The following is a 19,094-nucleotide window of genomic DNA, read 5'->3' as shown; positions in this document are numbered from 1 at the left end:
CAATAAAAAATAAAAAGAGAGAAGATTCTCAGAACAAAAACACTGGTGCAGTTAATGCACTTAAAATAGTTGTGTTAGAGAACATGACGTTATCTCGTTGTGATTACAGAAATAACAGATGACTAGATTGTCCCGGTAACAATGAGATTGTGGTAAGTCCCTTGCGCAGCCCTAGCCCTCAGGCCCACCACACCTGGGAACCTGGTTTCCTTCCCCTCCTCTGAGGCTGCTGTGTTTTCACAGATACAGTTCCATGATCATGTATGACTAGTTTTCATGCTCTTAGCCATAGATTTATCAATCCATGTCTATAGATCTGAGACATGCTTTTTTTCATGCAACAAATATCTTGAAATGCTTTCGATGTCTTTACAGAAACAGCTCTCTCATTGATTTTAATCTGTTGATTAGCTTTCCATTGGGTTTGATTTGTTCTTTAATAATAGCAGTTTAGGTTCTTCCAGTTTTGTCAGTCATTTTAAGAAAGGTTTAAGCTGTATTGAGGTCAAGCCTGTTAACAAATAAATATGTTTTTTGCTTTACAATTTTAAAGACTTCCTAATGATATACATATTCTTCATTCTTAATTTGGATGGGGAGGGGCAGGTAGGAGCTACTTTATTTTACAAAAAGATCGAAGACCAAAAGTGACAGAGACCAAACGCCCTAAAATGGGAGTTTGCCAAAGGGTCAAGGGTCACAGTGCTCGGTTCTGAGCAGCCCTAACCACGGGGAAACCGAGGAACTCGATCACACTGAGAGGATTTCTAACAGGAGGCTGTGAGGTTTCCCCTGCATCTTAATAATGCAGTAAGTAAACAGGTACAGTGTGTGCCATTTGCATGGGAGATGGGTTCTCTCTGATGTGCAACATAAGGGAAATCTAAAGCAAAGACTCATGGCCAGGAGAGAAAGGGCATTACAAAGGCATGGGATTTGGTGCTAAAAGATGCTCAAGGGGCAGGTCGTGGGGTAAAGCATTTACAGCGGGGCTTCTCCTTCCTGAGTAGACTTGTTTTCCCTGGCAGAGACACTTAAACTTTTCTCCCAAGGTCTCCTAGGGCCGTGGTCGGCAAACTCATTAGTCAACAGAGCCAAATACCAACAGTACAACGATTGAAATTTCTTTTGAGAGCCAAATTTTTTAAACTTAAACTTCTTCTAACGCCACTTCTTCAAAACAGACTTGCCCAGGCCGTGGTATTTTGTGGAAGAGCCACACTCAAGAGGCCAAAGAGCCGCATGTGGCTCGCGAGCCGCAGTTTGCCGACCACGGTCCTAGGGCAGCAGGTACTGATGCACCCGGGGCGGGTAGACTAGGCGTTGATGAGCGCTAATGGGCACCGAGTCCTTATTTGGAGCAGCCCGTGTGTGAAGGAGCATGTCACAGTGTTGTTCTATTTGTCCTTCCTCACACCTTTGATAGGAAATGAGATGCAGAGAGGGGATTTGCACAAGGAATGTTCAAGCCCGGCCTCACTCGAACCCTTCAAGCCATCCTGCAGAGGCAGCAACCCATCTCTGAGGTCTCCTGTTCCACCCCCTAAAATGCCTGATCCTTTTGCAAAATAAAGTAGTTCCTATCTGCCCCTGCCCGTCCACATTAGTAATGAAGAATATGTGTATTACTATGGAAGCACCTGGCCTTGGTCTGGGGCCCAGATGCACCACCTACCGGTGCTTCTGAGCACATTATTTTACTTCTTCGAGGCTCAGTCACTTGTTCTGTAAAATGGGAATAATAAAGACACTGCCTTGTAGGCTTGTTGTGAGAACTAAGTTAGGTAAGCCAGGGAAAACACTCAGCACAATGCATTAATAAGGGCATTTTATGAATATTTAATAATCTTATCAAAATTAATAATTTTACTCCATCATCTATCTGTGCTTAATTTGATATGTTTTTTTTTTAAAAAAAACACCTTTCAATAAGAGTAATACCCTAAAAGGTGGACTACAGAATCTTGTGCCCAGTGGGGATCATTGGGCCATGTACCTTCATTTGCTCCCCTTCCCCCACCGTGTGGACAGTCGCCCTGGCACCAAGACAAACTCCATGTTCCCCCAAATGTCGCACCATGCCCTCAGGCTCATCTCTCACTGCATCGCCCTTGCCCTTCACGCTCTAACAATCTGGAGCTCCTTATAGCTCCCACGCCAGCAGCACAGCGTTGCATTTTCACACTCCCCTGCCTTTGCCCCATGGCTCAGCCTAGAAGGCGCCTCCTCCTCTCCTCTGATGCCAGGAAAGCTCTTCCTCTTTCTCAAGCCCAGTGTGCACAGGCCCTCTTCTCCGGGTGCTGCTGGATCGCCACCACCTTCACCCCAGCCCGCCCAGCATCTGGCTGGGCTTCCCTTCGCCCACCACCCTGTGCCTGTCACTGCTCGCACCGCACTGGCCTGCAGTCATTACGGGCTGGTCCGTCTCCCTTACCAGACTCGGAGCTCCCTGAGGGCAGGGACTGGTGTTGCCTTCCTGAGTCCTGCACGTTCCCTGGCATGTGGTACGTTGTCAATAAATGTTGGTTGAACAACTTGCATTAACTGTTACTGAGCAACCCTTTCCCTGAGTCAGCGGGGTCTATTGTGACACTAAAAATTAACCTTGGTCACATTTGTCCGTCCTTGTGGGAGGGTCATTTCTGTCCATCTTAGCGTCTCTGAGCAGAGATATTCACGACCATAGTATGAAGTAGAATGATTTATGTGTAACACACCAGCCCCCATTGATGCAACAATCAAAAGATGGTATATATTCTCCCCCACCTCCCAGGTCCCAGCCCTTCAGGTAAACCCAGCTCTTGTATTAGGAGAGACCTCAGTCTCCACCTCCTGTGCGCCCAGTTAGTGCCCTCGTTAACATTGCCTGGGAGCTGCAGGCTCCTCTGCGGGTTTTTGGTGGGCCCTTGCCTGTCTGCTTAGCGCACCTCACCCCTTTCCCTCCGGCATTGCTAAATCTCTTCTGGTTTCTGAGTAGCTAGCATCTTTATTTTCATTCTCCCGGCTGACAGTCCCTATCTTCTTCACCTCGCTAATAGATATAATTTAAATACAGTAACATTCACCCTTTTGCTAAATGTGAAGAGCCCTACTCACATATAGAGCACCCACATCACCCCCAAATCACCCCCCCCATGCTTCCCTGCAGTCAGTCCACACTCTCCACTTGGCAACCACTCAGCTCTTCTCTGTCCCTGTAATTTTGACTTTCCTAGAGTGGCTTATGTGAGGAATCATAAGATGTTTAGCTTTTTGTGTCTGGCTTCTTTTTTTTAAAGTTTATTTTATTTTTTATTGAATTTATTGGGGTTATATCATTAATAAAATTATATAGATTTCAGGGGTGCATCATCTGTATATCGGGTTGGCTTCTTTTGCCTGTCATATCGCATTCGAGACTCAGTGATGTTCTGGCATGTATCGGAGGCTTGTTCCTTTTCATTGCTGGATAGTGTTCTCTTACGTTGTTCTCTCATTTTTAAGACTCAGCCTGAGTGCCACTTTCTCCTGGAAATCTCTGACCCGAGGGTTCTGTGTTGCCTCTGCAGTCCCGGGTCACCCAGAGGTACCTTTGCACACATCACGTTGTGCATTGCTTGCCTCTTTATGTAGCCCCAGCTGGGCTTAACTCTGGGAAGGGAAGGCGTGTGCTTTAGCCATTCCCACACTCCCAGCGCAGAGCCCCACGCACAACCCCTAGAGGTGCTCAGATTCCAGTATGAACGGCTCTCTGTTGGGGCGAGGCAGCCAAAACAGGACATTTTCAGCGCCCTGAGAATGCACTTCCCCTTGATGTGGTTTCATGGAACTCCCATCAGCCTGTGAGGTTGGCTGTGATGCACACCCTTTACCAAGAAGGATGAAGTAACTCACCCTCCGTAACTCAAGTGGCTTTAGGACCAGGAATCTGTGTTTCCATGGCAAATGGACATCTCTTTTAACCTGTTTGCTATTTGAGCTCTGATCAGCTAACTGAAAATAAAGGTGGTGTCTCGTTGGCTAACACAGCAAAGCTCTTAAGTAAGGTCAAGCACAGCGGGGCGCAGTGGACTAGTGTTTCTTGAGAACAGGCGAATTCAGTCCCGATGGCCGGGTCGGCTGGGAAATGGCAGGCAGCCACCTCTGCACAAAGCAGGGCTGCGGCGGGGTGGCACCTGGCCACTCCGGGGGGGACATAATGCTGGAGTGGAAGCGGATCAAAAGGACTTGGTTTAATTGTCACTCAACCAGCTGTCTCTCCACCGGGAAGATTGATCTGTCAAACCCCCCACCCAAGACCTGTCAGTAACTAACACTGACCCCCAGAATGTGTGAGGATCAGGGGGCCATGCCTGGGGGCAGGATGCAGAACAGCAATGACATTGGCGGTGAAGGCTGAGTCCTCCCCTAATTCACATGCAGTCCTCACTCCCGCCAAACACGAGCAGGGAATTAAATTGAACTCACGTGGGCCAGGCGATCGAATCGGGCAAAGAGCTCGTTGAGCATCCTGACCAGCTCCTGAGCGGACAAGGTCGTGGAGAGGTTGGTAAATCCTTTAACATCTGCAAAAAGAATACTAGACAACAGGGAAGGGGTGGGGTGGGGAGAAAGCGCATTAATATTTTTAATCATCCGGGACACACATCGACATCAGCAGAGAAATCAGCCGTGGTCTGGGAGGTTCGCTCTCCCTGCCATGGGAGTCGGGAGCATGTCTCCGTATTCACAGACAGCCCAGCTGAGACAGTGCACCCAGGAGTTCAGGAGGGATGAGGGGGCAACGGAAAGCCCTTCTTCCCGTGCAAAGCCCTGCAGTGTGGGCAAGGCAAACACTCTCCAGAAGGACATTGGTCACCAGGAACAGATCAGTGTGTGGGGCGAAGCCAAACGAAGCTTTATGAATTATTTCTGTATTTTCACAATGAGCAGCAACGCAGAGCAAATGGACACAGAGCAAAATCGACACGGGGAGAAAAAGAACGCAGAACCTCATTTTCTCCAGCCCAATGGCATGTACTCAGTAAACCCCGAATTGCGGACAAATAGAGGTAGGCTATTTTGAAAAAAATTATGGGACTAGGTGCAAACCTGGGCAGCCTCAGGCTGAATAATTAATGCCTAAAACTTTCCAGGACTAAGGCTTTCACTGAGGTGAGATTTTAGTCTATGCATCTGGTTTGGCACACGGGAAAAGGGAAATCAGGGAAGGAGCAGTCCTCGAAAGCCTTCTAAATGCAACGCACAGTCTTCGTTCACTGACCCAGTTACCCGGGGTCAGGGGTGGGGGGTGGGGACGCATTATTGTCTCCTTTGTGAAGATGAGCAAACAGGCTCCGATGGGCAAGGAGGCTTGTCCAACATTCTATTGGAGCATGTTGCACAGCTGGGATTGTCAGCTTAATGGAATGGGAGGGAGGGAGGAAGGGAGGGAGGGGAGAGGGAGAGGGAGCGGGAGAGGGAGAGGGAGAGAAAAGAAAGAAGAAGAAGGTGGGGTGGAGGCTGAATGAGGAGGAGGAGGAGGAAGAGGAGGAGGAGGAGGGGGATGAAGGAGGAGGAGGAGAAGGAGGAGGGGAAAAGAGAAGGAGTAGAGGAGAGGAGAGAAGAGACAGGTATCAGAGGTAGCAAAGACTATGACCATTACCTGGATTATTTGTTATTTGCTGCTAAAAGCATTCCTAACTGTGGACACAAGCCTGAAACAGTAGTAGCAGCAACACTGGCAATAACTGTGAACTGGAATCTGATCTAAGATTTCTACTGTATTAACTCATTCATTCCTCATAACAGTCTACGCAGCAGGGCCTATTATGATCATCTCCATTTTATAGATAAGAAAACTGAGGCCTGAGTACTTGCCCACAGACATGGAAAGCTGGGAGTGAACCAGGAGGCCTGGCTCTGGAATCTGTACTTTTTATCACTACAGTGGCTTTGAAGGTGGAAAGTGCAAGGGCCTGTAGATCATGTAGTCCAACCACTCACTTTATAGGTCCACCCATCCAAAACTGTCACTATCCATCTGTCTATGGCAGGGTGGGAACGTCCAGCCCGCATGCCAGATAAGGCCTGAGAAACCACGTGGTCTGGCCCTGCCGAGGCATTAGGAGTTAGTTAATTACATGTTTGACCAGATATAGCAGGCTAATTTTTAAGTTGATAATTTTATATGGCCTGCGAATGATGTTATCAATATCCAAATGGCCGTTGGCAGGAAAAAGAGGTTCCCCACCTCTGATCTATGGCAAAAGTGGTTCATTCACTTATTCATTCATTTAGCAGCTGGTTAACTGAATGACTACTGTGTGCCAGGCACTGGAGATACAGTGGTGAGCAGGAAGTACCATCACAGCCCTTGTGGAGCATGCAGCCAATTTTTTTTTTAGTATTTTTATTGATTTCAGAGAGGAAGGGAGAGGGGGAGAGAGAGAGAGAATCATGGATCTAGCTGCCTCCTGCATGCCCCACACTGGGGATCGAGCCCGCAACCCGGGCATGTGCCCTGACTGGGAATTGAACCATGAGCTCCTGGTTCATAGGTTCAACCTCTGAGCCACGCCGGCCGGGCCATGCAGCAGCCTATTGAAAGAAGAAATGGATCCCCTGAGAACAAAGTCATAAAAGTGTTCACATGTGCTCAGTGTTCCAATATCATCAAATCCCTCTTGGTCTTCTGACGACACCATGCTCTCTCCACCTGCGTCTGTGCAGCGCACCTGCTCCCAGGAATAGCTTTCTTTCCTGTTGCTACTTATTAAAATCCGGCTTGTCCTTCAAGAGTCCATCATATGTTAAGACTCATGACCTGTTTTCTGAGTTGCATCAACAGACATGAGTAGAGTCAGGACCTCCTTCCTCAGAGTGTGGTCACGGCCCCCACCGGCCTCTCCTGGGCTCTGGTCAGACATGCAGACTCTCAGGCCCCACCCAGACCCGCTGGGTCACATCTGACGTAACAAGAGCCTCAGGTGACTCTTGTGCGCGGTCAAGTCCGAGAAGCGCGGGCTTGAGTCACGCGCGTGCACTAAGAGTGAGTGAGTTGAAGGGAAGACCAGAAGCTGAAGCCGGGCCCTGGCTCTCACTGCCTTGCTCATTCTGCTGCCCCCACGTGCTGGGCTCAAGGCGGGGCCTTTTGTTTCTAAGAATAAATTTGTAACCTTCCAAGATACGCATTTGGAATATACTGATGGGACCGTATTAATTTCCAACTCTAATTTGGTTATATAAGTTGTTTATTTGGCTAAAAATAAGCGATGTTACCTAACAGTCGCTCTGCAAATAGAGTCTTCAAGGAGGCTTTAGCAGAAGCCACGAGAATCATTAGGAACACTGTGTAGATTCGTCTTCCTAACTGTGTGTTCCAGGGAAACGCTCATCCCTCGGAGCTTCCACTTTCTTGACAATAATGCAAAGATGAAAGCTACTCGGCAGGCCTACTGTCAGAAGACAACCTATGAATCACGCCACGGTCCTCAATAAGGAGAGGATACATAGCAGCTGTGGGAAGTTTTGGGGACCAGCGAGGGTTTAATAGATTGCCACACAGACAGGCCTCGAGAGGCAACCGGTTTTCTGGGCTCATTCAATTCCGTTTCGCTTCTCCATGAAACTCGAGTCTGCAGGGTGAGCCTGGCGCATGCGCATGCTGGCAGGCCTGGCGGGAAATAAACAGCCCAAAGTGGGTGGACCGAGAATGTGCAAACCACGTGGCATGGGCTGGGCTGGAGGAAAGTGGGGAGAGAGGCCTGGCAGAGAAGCTACTGTCCCCCAAATCCACGCCTCCCTGCCCTAGCAAAGACCGCCGAGCCAGGGACTCTGTGCCACGCTTGTAGCTGGGTGGAGCCATGCCATCAGGGCTCATCAGTGGCATCGAGCAGAAGTGATCCTTGTCATTTCTCGGCCAAGGTGGGCCTTTTCTGCTCTTTCCCCTCCGAGAGCTGAATGCCAGGGGATGGCACAGCTATAAAATGCGGAGGCCTCTGTGCCTGAATCACCCACCCACCAGGAATATTAGCAGTGGACAGCTGAGTGACTAGAGCAGGCGTCCTCAAACTACGGCCTGCGGGCCACATGCGGGTGTTTTTGCCGTTTTGTTTTTTTACTTCCAAATAAGATATGTGCAGTGTGCATGGGAATTTGTTCATAGTTTTTTTTTTTTTAAACTGTAGTCCGGCCCTCCAACGGTCTGAGGGACAGTGAACTGGCCCCCTGTTTAAAAAGTTTGAGGGCCCCTGGACTAGAGTCTATGGAGTTTCAATGATCAAAACTAGGAGGTTCTGTGTTAGAGTGGACAGCAGGGCCTAATACGAGAAGTGTCTTACATGTACGGGCGGGGGTGGGGCGGGGTGGGGTGAGGAGAGACAGGAAAGAGGAATAGAATTGTGCAGATGAGGCTGGAAGCCAAAAAGGCTTCCAGTACAAAGCCCCGTGCCCGGGGTCTCTCAGACATGTCAGCTGTGTACAGACGAAATCAGCCTGAGTCGAAATGCTGGGACCCTTTCAGACAGCTCATGCTCTGGATTGGGAATAAACCCAGAGAGACGAAAGGAGGCAGCCAGCGTCTTGTAGGGGCCGTGGCTCACAGACAGTGTTCCGGATGAGAGCCTGGTCCGCAGGCTCCCCGTCCCCTGGGCCCACGGATGTCCCCAGGCGTGGCGTGGTGCCTCCTGTACACCCTACTGACGGGAGGCGATGAACCGGGCGGTGGCCATGGAGAGAGGGACAGATTTGGAAATGATTTCAGAGACGCTCCCTCTCCGCAGCGGGTGTGCGCCGGGGGCTGGGGAACGGGGCGGAGCAGCCGGTCTGACTTTGTTCTCAGACACAGGCCAAGGACGGCCCTCCTCTGCCTCTTCCATCCCTGCTCTTAATTTAGCACCCGCAGCCTGGCCGTGGGCTGCAGAGGCCCGCCGCCCCGGGGTGAGTTCATCTCCCCAGTACCCGTGGGAGCTGCCTCAGGGAAGGGCTGGGAGGGCCCTGGGCGGCAGTGGGGTCTCCAGACTCTCCTCCCCTCACAAAGGGCTCCTTTGCCGCGAGCCCAGGCCACTGAGAGAGGTGGGCAGTGAACTCAGTTTTGATTGAGTGTGTTGTGAACTCCCAGGAAAGGGTCTCGGAGCATCAGACCTCAGTCCAGTGGTTTGAAATAAATGGGTGGATGGAGGGGGCGGAAATAGCTTCCGTTATTCTGGACGGAAGGACGCACTGGAATTGATTAGTGCAGAGAGAAGGCCAAAGGTGCCGTTTCTTGCACTTGAGGGTGCCCGGTCTGTGGGTGTGGGTGAGCCGGCTTGTGTATTTTCTCCATTTTTTTCTTAATTAAGGTTAGTTTCCCCCCATCTTTCTCTCCATGGTGACAGGCACTCTCATAACGTGTCCTATAGGGACATTGTCCCTCTTTTTCGTTAATAGATAATGCGCATCTTTTATATCCAGGTCCAGGCATATCTGTAGGCCCCCGTCTTGTGCTGCCCCCTCTGCCTGGTTTCCTGTCCGCTTCCCTTGGCTGACTCAGTTTTAACTGCGGCAAATAAGAACCATCTCTTTTGAAAGGGTTCTCTACCCACCTGCACCCCCCACCTCTCACCCCCCCCCCCCTGCCCACACAGGGCTTCCTCGTCTCAGGCTCCCTTGGCACCTTTGCTCACTGTAATAATAGAGCCCGCACTGTATCTTAATGATAGGTACTGCCCGGAGCCTGTTGCTGTAGAATTGGCAATGATGAGTCCCGCGATCCCTGGGACCGATTCCCAGATCTGGGGTGTGTGTGCCTCTCACCAAAGCTGCTGTGTGACGAGGGGCCCTTTGCAGGCTCAGGGGTCAGAGGCAGGGTCACCCGCTCCACTCCTGAATGCGACCCAGAGGACCACCTCTAAGGCTCTGCCGCTACAGGGAGCTGTTAGGACCGCCCTCTGCTGGCCTTGCTTCGAAATGAGTGCAGGGCGGCCGGACGTGCTGGTGTGGGGACGGTGTTCTTCCCTCCTCCCCTACAGAGGTGGGAAGCTGGAACTAAGAAGGAAGACTGGCGTTTTCAGAGCCAAGTGTGAACTTTCCCCTCCGCCTGGGGAATTTCCGCCCTGTGGTATTGGGTGGGAAGGCAATGCCGTGCTGCTGTCCAAGCTGAACATGCCAGCCGTTTGCTTCCCAGTCTCTTCTTGCCAGTGATGGGGCTCTGCCAGTGGGCCACACCAGCCCCAGGCTTTAACTTGAGCTGCAAAGAGGCGGGGTGGGTGGAGGAGGTTAAGGAGTGGGGGCAGGGCAAAGGCAGCATATCCAGATCCTGGGGCGCTGAGGCACTGCAGAGGTGACAGCTGGGCGAGGACAGGGAATGAGCTCTTCGGAAACAGTGGAAGCGGGTGCTCACTGGCCTTGTGCTCCGCTCTGCTTCTTTATTCCAGATTGTTCCTGAGACCACCCTTCTGTCCCTCCCAATTTCTCTGGAGCCGCCATGTAGCCATTCACGAACTTCTTTTAAATCAATCAAGGTTGGGTTCTTTTTTGTTGGCCACTAGAAACCACGTCTAAAACAATGTACAATATGCCCAGTGCTCTACTATATGTTCATCCCTGTCCTTTGCTTTCTATAGACCTTGACTCCCTTCAAGATATATAGAAACTGCCCATTTTATGGAAAAAGATCTGAGATTCATGTCTGTAACTCCCCGAGCTCACGCACATGGGAGGTGGAATTGGGATTCTAAAGCTGCTCTGCCTCAGTAAGGAGTCCACTCTCTGGTTTTCAGTGCACAACGCATTGTTCAGGGCAGTACTGGGCTCAGAGAGGGCACTGATGGGTGGGTGGATGGATTGATGGATGGGTGGGTGAGTGCATGGATGGGTGAGTGGGTGAGTACATGGATGGGTGGGTAAGTACATGGATGGGTGAGTGGGTGAGTACATGGATGGGTGGGTGGATGGATGAGTGCATGGATGGGTGGGTGAGTACATGGATGGGTGGATGAGTACATGGATGGGTGGGTGGGTGAGTACATGGATGGGTGGGTGAGTACATGGATGGGTGGGTGGGTGAGTACATGGATGGGTGGTTGAGTACATGGATGGGTGGGTGGATAGATGGGTGGGTGGATGGATGAGTGCATGGATGGGTGGGTGAGTACATGGATGGGTGGATGAGTACATGGATGGGTGGGTGGGTGAGTACATGGATGGGTGGGTGAGTACATGGATGGGTGGGTGGGTGAGTACATGGATGGGTGGTTGAGTACATGGATGGGTGGGTGGATAGATGGGTGGGTGGATGGATGAGTGCATGGATGGGTGGGTGAGTACATGGATGGGTGGGTGGATGGATGAGTGCATGGATGGGTGGGTGAGTACATGGATGGGTGGATGAGTACATGGATGGGTGGGTGGGTGAGTACATGGATGGGTGGGTGAGTACATGGATGGGTGGGTGGGTGAGTACATGGATGGGTGGTTGAGTACATGGATGGGTGGGTGGATGGATGAGTGCATGGATGGGTGGGTGAGTACATGGATGGGTGGGTGGATGGATAAGTGCATGGATGGGTGTGTGGATTGATGGATGGGTGGATAGATGGATGGATGGGTGGATGAGTGAGTGGATGGATGAATGGGTGGATGCATGGTTGGCCAAAAATACATTTTCAAGAAGAAAAAAAAAACTGTAGTCTGTTTTCGTATTGTTTTAAAGGCACTTACTGGTATGAGGAATATAAGGAGGCACCCTACTGATCACCCCTGAGGTTCCCAGATCTCTCTGGGGTTAGTTTGCCAACCCCAGTGAAAGGGCTTTGACTTTCCCATTCAGACTGTGGAGGTGGGCAGGCCCCGGCAGGGGAGCCAAGCAGTACGTCAGCACGCCAATATGACTGCGTTTCCCTGACATTCTCCTCGAGCCTCTGTTTGGAAATGTAGAACTCTGGTCGGCAATGACTAGTTAATGAATTAATCAACCAGTGAAAAACGGCACTGACACCCAGGCAGACGGAAGTCACGGCAGCGAGATGAGAGCAGCGCAGCGCAGGGAGCGCAGGGAGCACGGGTGGGGCGTCGCCCTTCTCACCTGACGTTCTCGTAGCGATGGATGTAGATCCGGTGGAACTGGTGCTGCAGGTGCTCATCTTCCACGTTGGTCATGTCGTTGATCATCTCCAGGACGACAAAGCGGGGCAGCACGGACAGCACGAGCCGCTCCTGGGACAAAGCAATGAAGAGGGACAGTCCTGTTAGGCTGGCCACCGAGGCTCAGAGGGGCGGGTGGACGGTAGGGAAGCCATGGGCTGAATTCCCTGAGGAATCGTTCATTTCATCCCATTTATGAACATGGCAAATATCTATGGACTGCTTGCTGCGTGCCAGGCACTGTGCTGGGTGTTGGGTGTGCAGTGATGAGCCACATGGACATATGTCCTACCCCTGTGGGGCTTACATCCCAAAAGGGATATCGACATTAAATATTACACATTATGGCATGTGCCATGCATGATCACAGAGTATGAGGGTTGATGACAGCTGATACCTACGAGTTGGGAATGAGCCCGCCAGGTGCAGTGCAAGGAGAAGAGAGCTCCAGGAAAAGGAAACAGCAAGTGCAAATGTCCTGAGGCAAGAGAGAGCAACGGTGTGGCTGGAGGGTTGTGATGGAGGGAGTGGTGGCAAGCAAGGGGTTGGAGGTGGAGACAGATCTTGCAGGCATGTGTAGGGTCTATAGCATTTGATTCCAACCACCACTGGAAGCCACTAAGTGGTACTGAGCAGAGGAGAGACAAACAGGTTTGCATTTTCAAAGACCCTCCTGGCTGTGGTTTGGAGAATGAATGGTGGGGAAGGAGCCAAGGGTAGAGGCCGAGAGGTGATGTGGGATAATGTCTATAGGTTTGGTACCCAGCTGAGACGGCAGGAGAGAGAGAGAGCATACCATGGTGGTTGCTGGGTGTTGAGTTTGGTTGGAGGGTTTCTGGGTGTTGAGTTTGGTTGGAGGGTTTCTGGGTGTTGAGTTTGGTTGGAGGGTTGCTGGGTGTTGAGTTTGGTTGGAGGTTGCTGGGTGTTGAGTTTGGTTGGAGGGTTGCTGGGTGTTGAGTTTGGTTGGAGGTTGCTGGGTGTTGAGTTTGGTTGGAGGGTTGCCGGGTGTTGAGTTTGGTTGGAGGAGTTTGCTACATTGATTGAAACAGGGACCTACGAGAGAAGCCGGGCTTAGGAGGCCCCAAGTCTTTATCAAGAGGAGAGGAAATGAGACTCACACAGCCTGAAAGTGGGGGCCTCATGCTCTTCTGTAGTAATAATATGCTTCACTGTGGTCAACATGGTAGATAAACATCAAAGCAAAATAGCTGCTTAACTAAGAACACGGGCTAAATCCTAAAAAGGCTTTGTGCTAGGAAACCAGGCAAGAATCTAGCTTATTTGCTGTATGTTCTCTCTCGTGTGGAACTGGGTTTAGGACAGGTGTGTTCTAATTGCCATAGTTTCTCCCATCTTCACAGTGACTTATGGATTTTAATCATTTTCCGCATCCATTCTTTCACCCTGGAAATAAGCAGGCACGAGCAATCTTCATGTAATGGACAGACTGAGTCTGGGAGAGGTTGACCAGTTACCCAGCGGCAGTGCCAGGGTGCAATTCTTTCCCTGCGATTCCTTGTCCGGGGTTCTGGGTGGGATGGGAAAAGCCTGGGTTTTGAGTCTGATGGGAGTTTGGATTCTGCCTCAGACACTTAACAGTAACGTGGCCTCGGGTGAGCCACGCCCCCACTGTGCCTTAGGTCCCTAATTCGGCAACTGGCCATGACGTCATCCACTTCACAGGGCTGCTGTGCGAATTTAATGAAATAAAATACAGGGGTGGGCAAATGTAGGTTTATAGTTGTCATACAAATAAATGGTACAGTGATTAATAAGTAATAATTCTGTGTACTCACAACTGTAAACCTACGTTTGCTCAGCCCGTATGTAAGGGCCTGGTGTTAATTCCCTTCCTCCTCTCTGCGCTCTCAGACCCGGCTCCCATGCCAAGGGCTTCATTCGTGAAGTGCCCACTGCGCTTCCCGGGAAGAGGCTTTTACCTCTCCCGAAAGCTGTCTCATCGCGGGACTGAGAGCCACGCTTCTTGTCCATTTCGTGCTATCAGTCAACTCACCAGGTGCCGGTGGCCCTGTTCACCTGGTCACTGCAGGTCCTGTCACAGCTCTGAGGGCACTCAGTGCCCGGAAACAGCAGGTGCTAACTAAATGCTTCCAAAACCAACACCTGGACACAGGGAAGGCGTGTCCAGCTCAGGGTTGCACGGGGGCCAGCAGTGCCCTGGGACAGGGTAACTATTTGTGAAATTCATTCTTTAAGTGGCGATGCCCATTCAGTCCTCGAGCAGGACACGGATGCTCTGAAGGGAGACTTTTACAGCAAAACTCTCCAGCTCCAGGCTTGCCCGCCTCCAGGCAGCCCTGCTACTACCCGGCAACAGCCCCACTCCCTCCCGGGGCAGAGCATGTTCTGGAAGACAGACTTGGCCTGGAGTCTGCTTAGAAAAGCCCATTTGTGACACTTTTGTTTCCCTCCGATTTGTTGACTGCTGGAGACACATCACTCACATCCCCTGAACAGCATTTAAAGGAAATGGGAAAGTGGCCCTCCGTACAATCCCCACTCCTGCTGAGCCATAATGAATGGCTCGCCAGCTTCAGCGACCAGAATATCAGAAGCTCTCCTGGAGCCAGACTGGGGCCAGGGTGGCCTTTGAGCTCCATTCTGCACATCTTTCACTTCCTGTTTTGTGTGGCCCCCCCCCTCATTTGCATGAAAAGGGGCCTGGGTTGATTCAAAGTGCATGGCGGCTCCTGTCTGGATTTATACCTCATCTCACGTGACGTGCTCCATTCATGCCACCAGAATGGCTTCATGGTATCTGTTGCTAGAGTCCCCCTGGGGGAGGCAAGGTGGGAACACGGAGAGGCCCAGCATGGGAGCAGGGGTAGCCCCGTGCAGACCGAGTCTGGGCTTGCACGAAGCAGGACCTCGGAATGGCGTCAGGAAGAACTGGCCACTCCAGGCTCTTGCAGACCGAGAGGCCTCTGGTGACCCTCTCTCACCCAGGCGCGGGGTGAGAGACTCACTCCGGTCGGTCACAGACAATAGTTTGTTTTAACTGACCTCTCACTCTGTAGACGCCAAGCGCTCTGCATCCAGTATCTAATCAAAACCTTTTGTGCCCGGCCGGCGTGGCTCAGTGGTTGATTGTGGACCCATGAACAAGGAGGCCATGGTTCGATTCCCTGTCAGGGCACATGCCTGGGTTACAGACTTGATCCCCAGTGTGGGGTGTACAGGAGGCAGCCGATCAATGATTCTCTCTCATCATTCATTTTTTCCCCCCCTCTCCCTCTCCCTTCCTCTCTGGAAACAATAAAAATACGTTAAAAAAAAAAAAAAAGAACCCAACACAGATTTAGTAAGGAATGGGTGGCTGTATTATGCGGATTCCTTTGATGACAATAAGATGGATATCCAACTCAACAGAGCTGAAGAAAAATCAGGTTTATCATAAGTATACTACCTGACTCTGTGACTGAACCCCTCTGTACCACAATTTCCCCATCAGTAAATTGGACATGATAATAGCATTGCGTGGCTGGCATGGCTCAGTGGTTGAGCATCAACCTATGAACCAGGAGGTCACAGTTCGACTCCCAGTCAGGTCACATGCCTAGGTTGCGGGCTCAATCCCCAGTGTGGGGTGTGCAGGAGGCAGCTAATCAATGATTCTCTCTCATCATTGATGTTTCTATCTCTCTCTCCCTCTTCCTTCCTCTCTGAAATCAATAAAAAAAAACCCAAAACAACAAAAACTAATAGCATCTACTTCATAAGGTTGGTGTAGAGTTACAGGAGTTAATATTTGTGTTAACTGAAACCACAGCCTGAATGTGTGATGAATTCACTGGCAAGCGTGTTCTATTTTAAGCCTGGTTTTAGAGCTCTAATTGTATATTGGTGCTGAGGCGAAAATCACTTAGAGTAGGGACGTTACTCAGGATCTATGGGGAGAATGAACAGGCAGAATACGTAAAAGGCAATTGGGCTACAAAGTGAAAAACCTCCAGTCACACGTTTAATAATAAAACATTTAAAGATGTGTCATCAAAATCCTGACCCTCGCTTTTGAGTTTATATCTTAAAGGCTTTTATGGAATTTTCACCCAGAACTGTTACTGTTTCTGAAAGCAAAGTGTGAGCTCAGCCGAGCGGAAGTTGTGGTTTAATCGGCTCCTGAAGGCATGTTCTCTCTAGGCGGATTCAGCAGGAAGGTTGAAAGTCTGGGTGAACGTCCATGTCCCCCTGGTGGTGGTTTAGAGTCCCAGGAACTTTAGTTCTGCTCAGAAACGCAAAGACTGAAGGGCTTTGGAGTCAGGTGAGCTTGGGTGGGATCCTGCCTGAGCTCAACAGCTGATTTGTTCTGTGCCCATGACCTTTGAGCCTCAGTTTCTTCATCTTCAAAATGGGAACAATAATAACCTTCCTCCCGGGACTGTTTTTCACACTGAAGGACAAAACCCCTTTTATAGATCCTGGTACACAGTAGGTGCTTATTAAATAGCAGAGGTCATCAGACGTGTCTTAATTCACCCCAGGGGCTAACTCACAGGCCACGGCCTGTAGGACGCTAGAGTCTGTATCCTCTAAATTGACATGACATGGCGTGTAATTTAAAGGCTGACACACAAAATTCAGGTTTGAGGGACTTTTTCCTTCTCTTTATCTTTTTCGAGGAGTTAAGATTTTCTCAGGTCTCTTCATTTAGTAAGTGCCCAGATATATCCAATTTGAAGTCTGGAGACGAAGCAGCCTTCCAGCGTCCAGGCACACGATTTGTGGCCGTTCAGAAGATGCCCAGGGTCTGTATTTTGCCGGTGGACCTAGAAGGCAGCACAGCTCTGGCACGAACAGCCCTGGCTGCGGGGTTCCCTGGTCTCTGCCTCTCACAGCCAATGGGAAGCTGGTCCGTAGAGTCCACAGGAGGCACACTGATGTCCCAAGAGGGGATCTGGCCCACCTCCACGGCCAGTGGACTGTCAAGTCCTGTTGTCTCGTGGTGGCAGGGGTGAGGGGGTCACGAAGGCATTTTATAACTTCATCAGCACTCAGAAATCCTCTCAGCTTTGCCAGGCCCACAGAAATCTGTGTGCCCTGGACGTCCTTCTCAGTACATATTTGCAAATGTCAGGGCACACATCCCTCTCCTATTCCACCCCACACCGAAAGAGCACGCGTCTTCGGTTCTATTTGACTATTCAATTCAATTTCCTTCAATAAACATTAAGTGCGTGTGCTGCGCGCCAAGCTCTGAGGGTGATCCTGGTGCTGATTAAGACTCCAGCCCCGAAGAATAGCCAGCCTGCGGGGCATGCAGACACGACAGCGTCCTCGAGGCTTCCTTCAGTAAGCGCTGCCATAGAAGCGAGACCCTGGCCCTTTGGGGACACTGGGAGTGAGACAGGGGCGGGTGGGGAAGTGGGCCTGGGGGGGCCTGGCCCTCAGTCACAACACAGCATTGAGGTCAAGCAGGCTTCACAAGGATTCACTGAGGAAAGGAGGGTTGCTCCAATTTCACAGATGAGAAAACTGAGGCACATCCAGCTGCGCCCTTTGCCGATGTTTCTACGGCTCACAACGCGCACAGCTGAGATTCCAAACCAGGTCTGTCTGACTCCACTGCCAGCATCACAAATAAGTTGCCTGCAAACCCAGTAGGGATTTTCTCAGAAATAAACTTTCTAGTCAGTGAAATTCTAAGATGAAAAAAATCCGAACTCACAGACAGGCTTGTCATTGGAAAATTCTGAGCTGCATTCCCTTCAACTCTGAGGAATGTTTTCATCCCGTGGCAACTTCCAAACCTGCTATCGTAATATTGTCACCGGGGCTGAGGGACAGGAGCAAGGCTAGAAGAGCTACCAAGTATTGCTTCCATATGCTGAAAACAACAACAGCACACATTTTGGACAATTACAAATCCCAGTGTGGAAAATACCTCTAGATTGTACATTTTTTGTTTTTGTTTTTCCCCCTGATTATATTTGGACAGCTATAAAAATAGTACATACATTTTCAAGCTGTCTTCCATGTCTGAACACAGGTGACCACTTGGGTATTTACAAGGTGGAGGTTTTGGTCCCGAGGGTGGGGGCTGGGGGAAGAGAACATTCTATCTGTTCCGAGGAGGCAGGGGCAGGGGCTGGGGCCGGGTGCAGGGTTGGTGGTTCTGAGACGTAAACAAGCTGGAGGGATCCTCTTTAAGAAAAACACTGAAATCATAACTGCCCACTTGCTGGGGCCCTGGAAGGCCTTTAAGGAGGGCCCTGCTCCTTACACTCCACCAGCTTCCCCGTCATCTGCTCCTGAGCGGACAGACTGTCTTCATTATTGGGAATGCCGATGGTGCCCACACCTAGGACTGCCTAACCTGTGGCTGCCTGGGCACAGATGAGACAAATTATTGCCTGTATTAAGTATTAATATGGGCTGTTTCCGTAGATACCTGATTATAATTACACCACAATACATGTTTTAGAATGCTATTACAAATGCTTTCTACACCCATCCATTGAAAATTTTAAAACATTGAAATTATATTTTGTCTTGACACTGAGTAGAGCTTTCCACAATTACTCAAGATCATCATAGTTGAATAGCAAGTAGAGCAGCTCTGATTTGGAGATGGAAAGACTGATTAAAATTCAAATAATTCCCTTGCTTGCAGCATTATCAGGAGATTGTACATCCTCCTCAAATAGGATATAAAAAAATAACCTTTAAGAGTTACCTTCATGTATTCTAGCCCATCTAATGGTCAAAAGAATCCTGGGAGGTGGGAATTAGTAAGATGATCTTACAGGCGGAGAATCTGAGACTCGGAGAAGCAATTTGCTCAAGGCCAACTTATGCCTTAATGCAGGACACCATGCCACATACCCTGCTTCACAGCATCTCAAAAGGCATGACTTGCCCAGGTGTGGCTCAGTGGTCGAGCGTGGACCCATGAACCAGGAGGTTGCGGTTTGATTCCCAGTCAGGGCGCATGCCTGGGTTGTGGGCTCAATACTCAGTGTGGGGCATGCAGGAGGCAGCCCATCAATGATTCT

The 19,094-nt window shown here is 50.3% G+C and overlaps 1 protein-coding gene across 3 annotated transcripts in view; it reads right to left on the bottom strand.

The window, feature by feature from the left end:
- The window catches only part of ADCY8 (adenylate cyclase 8), a 143,102-nt gene that overhangs the window by 79,229 nt on the left and 44,779 nt on the right, over positions 1–19,094 (bottom strand). For all 3 annotated transcript variants that reach the window (XM_079796329.1, XM_079796331.1, XM_079796330.1), the window contains exons 3-4: positions 12,023–12,153; positions 4,447–4,558 (exon numbers count right to left, since the gene is read on the bottom strand). In XM_079796329.1, coding sequence (XP_079652455.1) covers positions 4,447–4,558; positions 12,023–12,153 — 243 coding nt within the window. The remainder of the gene's footprint in view (positions 1–4,446; positions 4,559–12,022; positions 12,154–19,094) is intronic.

The sequence above is a fragment of the Cnephaeus nilssonii genome (genome assembly GCF_951640355.1).
Source record: "Cnephaeus nilssonii genome assembly, chromosome: 18".
NCBI lineage: Eukaryota > Metazoa > Chordata > Mammalia > Chiroptera > Vespertilionidae > Cnephaeus > Cnephaeus nilssonii.
Note: the sequence above shows the minus strand (reverse complement) of the source record. Positions and strands in the feature narration are given on the sequence as shown.